The sequence below is a fragment of the Nicotiana attenuata genome, unplaced genomic scaffold (assembly GCF_001879085.1).
Source record: "Nicotiana attenuata strain UT unplaced genomic scaffold, NIATTr2, whole genome shotgun sequence".
In the NCBI taxonomy this organism is placed as follows: Eukaryota; Viridiplantae; Streptophyta; class Magnoliopsida; order Solanales; family Solanaceae; genus Nicotiana; species Nicotiana attenuata.
Window position 1 is genome coordinate 88748 of NW_017670346.1, and position 9045 is coordinate 97792.

At 33.7% G+C, this 9045-nt stretch overlaps 1 protein-coding gene across 1 annotated transcript; it reads right to left on the minus strand.

The window, feature by feature from the left end:
• Window positions 1-1193: 1193 nt before the first annotated feature.
• LOC109238158 lies at window positions 1194-3528 on the minus strand. Its single transcript, XM_019404593.1, has 2 exons — window positions 2858-3528; window positions 1194-2592 (listed from the first exon to the last, which is right to left on the minus strand). The coding sequence occupies exons 1-2, from the start codon at window positions 3526-3528 to the stop codon at window positions 1194-1196; spliced, it is 2070 nt and encodes a 689-aa protein (XP_019260138.1).
• Between the last annotated feature and the right edge of the window lie 5517 nt (window positions 3529-9045).

Sequence of the window (9045 nt, forward strand, 5' to 3'; positions counted from 1 at the left end):
CTATAATAAGTAGGATCCTGCAATACTGCTCCCTCCTTGGCCTTTAGTTTTACATTTGGATCCAATGGTGAAGAACAGGTCTTGTGTTCCAGGCAATCATACTCCTTTAGTAGATTCAATACAAACTTCCTCTGTGATATAATGATCCCATCTTCCTTATACATAACCTCTAGTCCCAGGAAATAGTGAAGCTGTCCCAGATCCTTGATTTTAAACTGCTCATGCAGGAAACTCTTGAGCTTAGCAATCTCTTGTTCATCATTCCCAGTTAATAGCACATCATCCACATATACAACAATATACACTGAATCACTTCCATTCCTCTTATAGAAAAGTGAATAATCATACATGGAGTGTGTGTATCCTCTTGAGTAAAGTGCCTCAGTCAACTTTGCATACCATTGTCTACTTGCCTGCTTTAAAGCATAAAGAGACTTATTCAATTTGCAGACTAGGCCTGGCTTCTCTATTACTAACCCAGGTGGCACCTGCATATATACCTCCTCATTGAGATCTCCATGCAAGAAGGCACTATTTACATCCAGCTGTGAAATAAGCCATCCCTTCTTGACTGCTGTAGCTATTAAAGCTCTGACTGTTGTCATCTTTACAACTGGTGAGAAAGTTTCTGTATAATCTATTCCTGCCTGTTGAGTGTACCCTTTAACAACCAATCTAGCTTTGAATCTCTCAATGCTACCATCTGCTTTGTGTTTCACTTTGTATACCCATCTACAGCCAATTTCTTGCTTCCCAGGTGGCAGCATCACTAAATCCCATGTATGATTTGAATGTAATGCATCAAATTCCTGTGTCATTGCAGCTTGCCATGCAGGATCAATAGTTGCCTCCTCATATGATGATGGTTCCCTGTCATGACAAACATTTCTCACAAGAGCCTGACTATCAGGAGTTAGTAGATCAGAGGCAATGTGATGGTTTATAGAAAACAAAGCATTTAGAGAAGGGGAGTTATTCTTGAGTTGAGGTAAGGAGTGGACATAATCGTGTAGATATGTGGGGAGTTTATGAGTTCTGTGTGACTGTCTAGTTGGGTGGATTTGCTCTGTAGTTGTTTGTTCAATGTTGTGTTCTGATGGTGTATAATGTGGTGAAGGACTAGATCTTCCAGGGGATAATGGACTGGCTGTATGTATAGGTGACATAGGAACAGGTGTGTTATCCACATTTCCTTAATCATTCAAGGTTTCAGTGGTTTGTATGTTTCCTGTGTTCTTAGAAAGTTGTTCATCAAGAGAATCAATGAAAGGAACTGGATAAAAAATAGGTGACTTGGAAGATTTGTTCATACTACAGTTAAAGGGAAAGATAGATTCATTAAACACTACATCTCTGGAAATGTAAATTTTTCTAGTGGCCAAGTTTAGAACTTTGTATCCCTTTGTGTTGAAAGGATACCCAACAAAAACATGAGGTGCAGTTCTGGGACTAAACTTGTCCCTATGTGGTATTGGTACATTGGGATAGCATAGGCAGCCAAAGCTCTTGAGATGGGAGTATTTTGGTTTCCTTTTATATATTAACTCATATGGTGTTTTATTGTTGATGGAATTGGATGGCAATCTGTTTATTATATATGTAGCACAAAGGACACATTCATCCCAAAATCTTAGAGGTAATTTGGACTGGAAAAGGAGGGCTCTAGCTGTTTCAAGGAGGTATTTATGCTTTCTTTCCACTACACCATTCTGTTGTGGTGTATATGGACAAGTTCTTTGATGGATGATTCCTTTGGATTGGAATAACTTGGTTGCTTCTCCACTGGTAAACTCTAGTCCATTGTCTGATCTTATGGACTTGATGTTAATAGCAAACTGATTTTCTATCAAAGACATGAAGTTCTTCAGAACATCAATGGCATTACTTTTACTGGACAAGAGATGTGTCCATGTAGATCTACTATAGTCATCCACTATGGTGATAAAGTACTTATGTTTATCATGTGTAGGAACATGATATGGACCCCATAGATCAACATGTAAAAGCTCAAATATTCTATTAGATGTACTGGTTTTCTGAGGGAAGGGTAATCTTTCTTGTCTAGCCATTGGACAAATGGTGCAAGTAAAGGGTTGTTTAGGGGAGAAGTTAACAGGTATGGAGGTAATCCTTTTCATTTTCACAAAGGGAACATGTCCAAGCCTGTTATGCCACAGCACATTCACATTATTTTCAGACCAAGAGTGAGAGAAAAAACTAGGTAATTCAGAAGACAGATCTTCAAGAGGAACATGTTTACTAGCACTTGCACATGAATCATTTACAATGTGAGAGGGAAAGGGGACACACTTATTGGTGTGGACTGGTACATTTACAATGGAATGAGTGGGACAGTGTATGTCACAAGTGCAGCAAGTAGAAATGACAGGAAGTTTAGAGTTGTCCTTTTCTGCAAGACTTGCATTGTTTTTCCTTAGGCAACTTGGGCACAGGATGTATAGCCCATCCTTCACTCTACCAATCACCAGAGGCCTCTTCATTGAAGGGGCCTGCAACACACAACAGAGGTTGAAGAAGGCAACAATACAACTTAGATGAGATGTTAAAGAGTGAACAGAGATTAGGTTGTATCTGAAAGTTGGAACATACATCACTTTATCTAGAGTGATCTTGGAATTGAGAATTACACTACCTATTTCTGTCACCTTTACTTTATAGCCATTTGGAAGTATGACTAGCAAGGGATAAGGTAAGTTAATTATATTGGTTAATAAGGATCTGTTGAAGGTCATATTATTTGATGCCCTTGAATCTATAATCCATGAGTCAGCTTTGTTCTTGAAACATTCACATGAAAGTTTGCCAAAATCAATTGAGGAAGTACAGACTATCATACCTGCAAAGTTTGCTGTCCCTGAAGTAGCATTGACACCACCTCCATGTTCTCCTATTCCAGATGACTGAAATTGTTGCCACATGTGCATTGGCTAGTGTTCTATTGCCTTTATTGAATATGTTGGCGTTATTGTTGTTTGAGTTGTAGTTGTAGTTATAGTTGGAACCTTGCCTTGTGTTTTGATTGAAACTGCTTTGACCTGCATTTGGATTCTGATTGTGGCCAAGGTTCTGTCCAAAACTTTGTGGATACCCATGAAGTTTGTAACATTTTTCCTTAGTGTGTCCTGGCCTCTTACAGTAGTCACAAAAGGGTCTATTTTTGTTGTTATGGTTGTTGTTGAGAGAGTAATTTGTCCTGAATGTGCTAGGTCTGGCTGTGTTGGCATTCAAAGCTGATGATTCCAGTATCAGATGGTCAGTAGGCTTGATTTCCCTCTGCCTTTCTTCTTGGATTAACAAAGAAAAGGCTTGAGCAATTGAGGGAAGAGGATTCATCATCAATATGCTGCCTTGAACAACAGTATATGTCTCATTTAATCCCATAAGGAATTGTATGAGCCTCCTATCATGTTCTGCCTTATGCATACTCTCCTTAGCCCCACACGAACAGTTGCAGGTACAGTGAGATTTAGCAATCAAAGTATTGAGCTCCTCCCATAGCTTCTTCATTTTCGTATAGTAACTGGTAATGTCAAGTGATCCTTGAGATAGATCATTAATCTCCTTCTGAATTTGGTACAATTTTGTCCCATTTGTTTGGTCATATCGATCCTCAAGTTCTCTTCACAATTCAAGTGCATCAGCTACGTACTCAACACTATCTGCAATTTCTTTGGTCAAAGAGTTTAAAATCCATGATGTGACCATGTCATTACACCTTTCCCATAAGCGAAAATTTGGAGAATCTAGATCTGGTCTTTTACACTCTCCGTTAATGAATCCCAATTTATTCTTCACAGATAATGCTCGCATCACACCTCTTCTCCATGACCGATAATCAAAGCCATCAAAAAGAGCAGGAACTAAAGTTGCCCCAGGATTATCAGATGGATGCATGTATAGAGGATTACTAATGTCAATGCCTGACAGACTCGGAGGTTCATTTACAGTTGGTGCTACTAGATTATCGTTCTCACCAGATGTCATATTTGTGATTTACAGAGAAATCTAAGGAATTTCGATAGCTAAAATGTAAGATGAATGGAATTCAACAATGACTCTCAGACAATTGTGAATTAGAAGTAAGAACAAAACCTGTCCTCAAGCTACAACTCGAGATCTATGGAGAAGTGAATCTGCAAATGTGCAATTCAGTTCGAAACATCATCAACAAAGGGAGAACTGACAGATTTCGTGAATCGAATCCAAAATCGAAGCTCCTCGCTCTGATACCATATTAGAATTGGTCAATGGAACAGTAATTGAGGTCCTACTGTTAGCTAAAGTTGAGCTTCCATGGTGGTGAAGCTATTTCCTTCATGCCATGACGGTTCAGAGAGAGAGAGAGAGAGGAAGAGGGAAAAGAGAGGTCGAGAGAAGATTCCAGAATTATGTAATTGAATCAACTGAAAAAAATATAAAAGTGAGTGGAGTCTCCACTACTATATACAAAGCTAGGACTAAGCTGAGCTAAGACAATTAACTACTGCTAAGCTAATTATACAACAGTGTACAGCTGTCATCACTAACAAACTAACTAACTAACTAAGTGGAATAATTAGAGTTCTTAACAATTGCAATGCATTCTATTTTAAGAATCCTTTTTATGCGCATCAATAACCTATAATACAATTACATGAAAATTTTGGTGTACACCACTGAACTGTGCTCAGCTCAATAATAAAAATAACAACAACAACTACAAATCTAGTATAATTCCACAGATGAAGTTTGTCGAGGGTAGTGTTTACGCAGACCTTACCTCTATCCGATGAGAAATTTTTCTATGTTAGTCACATAACCAACATTACTTATGTGAGTCTAGTTTGTTTCTTGACAAGTGGACTCATGTTCCTACTTACTTATTTTAAAACATAAACTAAAAAAGGATATTTGAGTCTATTCTTTTTCCTAATTAGAGGCTTAACTGGGGGACGATAAAAGGAAAAAAAAAAAAGAAAAGAAAGAAAAGATCTCTCAAGATCAACGATTTTCTTGTTCTGCTCTTTGATAATAAAAATTTTTTTTGGTTGAAAATCTTATTTCTTATGATCCATTCTACGGTGAAGAAGAAAACATACACTTTGTGCTAAAAAATATAAAGATATTTTAGTGTAATTGCTTTTCTCATCTTGTTTGTTGCGTTGAATATGCATAGATCTTAATGCATTCTTTCACCGTGGGTTGCTTTTTCTTTTTTAATTACCAAAGTAGGTTAACCCTTTTAATTTCGATAGAGATTGCTCGCCCTTTAATTTTCACTTGGATCTTAAACTACAAGATTCTCAGTAAAAAAAGTTTTTTCATAAAAGAGTATACCTAATAATATTAATAATATGATAGTATAATGAAAGAGGTCTTTTTTGTTTTATTTTCCTTTTATCGTCCACCGGTTAAGCCTTTAATCTATATGTATATATTAAAGCAAGAAAATTACCATATATAATTGTATTGTGGTTAAGTCAAGTGGCAAGCTAATAAATGCAAATAGTATATGGTAACTTTATGCTATATATATATATATATATATATATATAATATATATACTATATATAATATATATATATATATATATATATATATATTATATAATATATATTTATAATATAATATAGATATAAAATAAATATTATATATACATAATATAACTAATAATATTAATTTGAATTAAGAATAGTTTTGAATTTATAGATAAATTTTTTAAATCTATCTATATATCTATATTATATTAAAAGGAGGTAGTTTGCAATGTGGTTAAGCCAAGTCGCAAGCTAAAATGAAGCCACTTGGCAATTTTAAGACAACATAAAAAATTTGGATTATAAATGGAAAAATATTTAATGAAAGTAGTAGTCCGAGATTTTCTATAGGTATCTTTAATTAAATTTGTGAGTAATTCAGTTATGGTGGGTGTTCCTTTTTTAGAACAAAATATTTAAATAAATATTTTGTATATTACAAAATCGATAGTTCATATCCAACGATCCCTTACTATTACTATTGAAAAATATTTGTTATAAATTTTACTTTAGAGCTAAAAACATTTTTTTTAGAAACATGTGATGTAATTAAATTATTGAATTTCAAATGTTTGTCAATGCAGACTTTATATGATGAGGTTTAAATTTATTGAAATGAATCTTGCAAATGTTTTAAAAAATGATTTTTAAAGAAAAAAGACTCTTAAACTACCATATCTCTTACATATCTTTTAGACTATTATCCTTAATGAAAAATAGAGATAAATAAATTACTCAGATAATTAATTAAGAATAACAAGGTAATCAACCACGTCAAGTGGTGTGATAAGAAAAAGTTAAAGTAAAAGTTAATAAACATTATAATAAAAATATTGAATTTAGATTAAAATATATTTAAATTGAGATAAAAAAAAAATTTAAATTGAAGGATAAAGTTTTTGAATTGAAATCTTAAATCTTGAATTGGAAGATAATCTTTTTTTTGAATTGAGATTCAAAACTCGAGTTTGATTGAAAGAAGCATTATGATACTATTAAAAAAAATTGTAGATCTTATTGATTTTTCTTCGTGCTTCATTGTTGTTGGATTTTCTTTTGTGAATCAAGATCTGCAAATGTGTAAATATAGTATTTATATATTGTATATCTATATTTGTTAGAGATGTGATACTATATGATATATTATAGGAATATGATATTATTAGAATATTCTTAGGAGAGATTTTAGGGAGTATGAGCTTAAACTCATGTATATATACTCTTCTTCCTGGGAATGAGAAAGCAAGTCCGATCCATCTAAAAATTGTGCAATCTCTAATGTATTATTTGTCCCATTGAAGCAGTGGTAGTACGGCAAATTCTCCTTTTCTTTCTTATTTATGAAGCTTTGAAAAAATTCTATAACCATGATATGATATTGTTCTTATGTTTAATTCATTCATTTTCCAGAAGTATATGATCATTTCTTAAAAGTAATTAGTATGATTTTCTGGTAAATTTGAATATTATAAGGTTCATATAATGAAGGCATTCTGTGTTGTTCATAATTGTATAATGTGTATGCGCTATATGTAATTACAGATAATTATTGTATTTAAATTTTCAGTCAAATATTTTATAATATCACCTATCATTTATTTTGACTATTTTGAGAGACTTAGTAGTGAGTTGTTCCCTATGCCCCATTCTGCAGCATCCGAAGTCTCTTCTTTGTTGTATTTATTTTTTTATCTATCTTAGTCCAGACAGTAGTATAGGATGCTTTGTATATTCTACTAGTTTGCTCGTGCACTTGTAACGTCAGGATTTGGGAGATTCTAGTAGATATTTCATGGGTTTTGATTATTAAATTTACTACTTCACTCTTTCGTTTTTTTCATACTTTACATTATTACGATCACCTATTAATTGTTCTCTTATTAAATAAAAATAATGACTTTAAAAATATTAAAATAAACAATTACATGGATAGTTCACCGTTGACTTACTTAGCGTCGACGTTGGGAGCCATCACGGCCTATAATCTGAATTGGGTCATGACATTCACCTTAATTGTATTCGAACGATACAGTCGATACAAGTTGTATCTTTCTATACACCTATGTAATATAGTCGATACAGGTTGTATCATTTGTATACACCCTTATATTTCGCATTGGTTACAGCTGATACATGTTGTATTAATAACGCGAACGAATACAGTTGATACATGTCGTATTCGTTGCGCGAACGAATACAGTTGACAAAGATTGTATTCGTTGCGTGTTTGAATACAAGTGCTACAAGCTAGTAACAATTGAACAGTAGCTATGAATAGTAATTAGGCAAACTATAGTTACTAGGCTTTAAACTATAGTGTTTTATGAAAATTCCTCTTTAAAGAAATTTTAGTAAAGTTACTCATGAGTCTATTTGGGCTAAAAATCAGCTCAACTTTAGATGGGTTGAGATGAGTTGGATCAAGATAGGTTGAGTTCAACAAACGAACAGGTCAACGATCGGCCCAATTGTGAACGGGTTGGGCAGTTCAAATGGATTTAAACTCAAATTACCATCCCTAAATATATGTCTAGTTCATAATAGTGCCTCTATTATTATGATGCTCGAATGTGTCCCATGCAACTGGTGAAATAGTTATTTCTAGTTGTAAGCCGTGAATTGTGTTTCTGTAGTTATGCATGCCTAACTTTTTGGAGTAAGTGGTAAAATACACGTGCCTACCCAGATCCGACATGTGTATTTTCTATTTTATTTTTTCAAAATTTTTCCCTCCTTTTCTCCGTCACCTTCCACCACTTTTTCGCCATAAAATAATTTATGATATTCTTCTGCAGGTAGAGGCTTAAATAAATTGTCATCCCGATGAATATATTTATCCCTACTAATTTTTGAATTTGTTTTTACTAGTCTATATTTTTTTATCATTTTAATCAAATTGTTAAATTGGTAAAATACATAAACGACCCCTTTAAGTTAACCAGGTAGTACACCTCAACTGAAGTGTCTAATTGGAATAGGCTCAGTTGATGTGTAGCTACCCGCTCGTTGGGGATCGTTTATGTATTTCGCCTAAATTATTTGTGCTAATTGAGTTGGATTTTCAACATAACTAAATAAAACTTTTATTTTTCTCTTACACGATGAAATTATTTATGTCACGACCCAAAATCCATTAAAGGTCTTGATGGCACCGAATACTACTGTCAGGGAAGCCAACAATAAATACTTAATTTAGTTCTCATTTTTAATATTTTTGAAATAATCATTTTCTTCAATTAAATAGTAAAATATGGAATTTACAGACTAAATAATAATATTTTTAACAATTTCAATACTGAACAACCCATAATCACCCCAAAACACGTTGTCACAAGTAAATGAGCATCAACTAGGAAATAAAATAAATACAACATCTGTCCGTAATAAAAATTCGGACAGGAAAGAATATATAAATACTCTAAAGGAGTCTCTGCTGGCTGCGGGTCGTAACATGGAATGCAGCTCACCTAAGTCCTCGCAATTAACCATGTCTCTGCGCCCACAAGGG

Coding starts and splice junctions, on each gene's coding strand:
- LOC109238158 (XM_019404593.1), bottom strand. CDS start 3,528: ATGAAGAAGCTATGGGAGGAGCTCAATACTTTGATTGCTAAATCTCAC. Junction 2,593..2,857: donor AGGGACAGCAAACTTTGCAG/GTATGATAGTCT, acceptor TCCAACTTTCAG/ATACAACCTAATCTCTGTTC.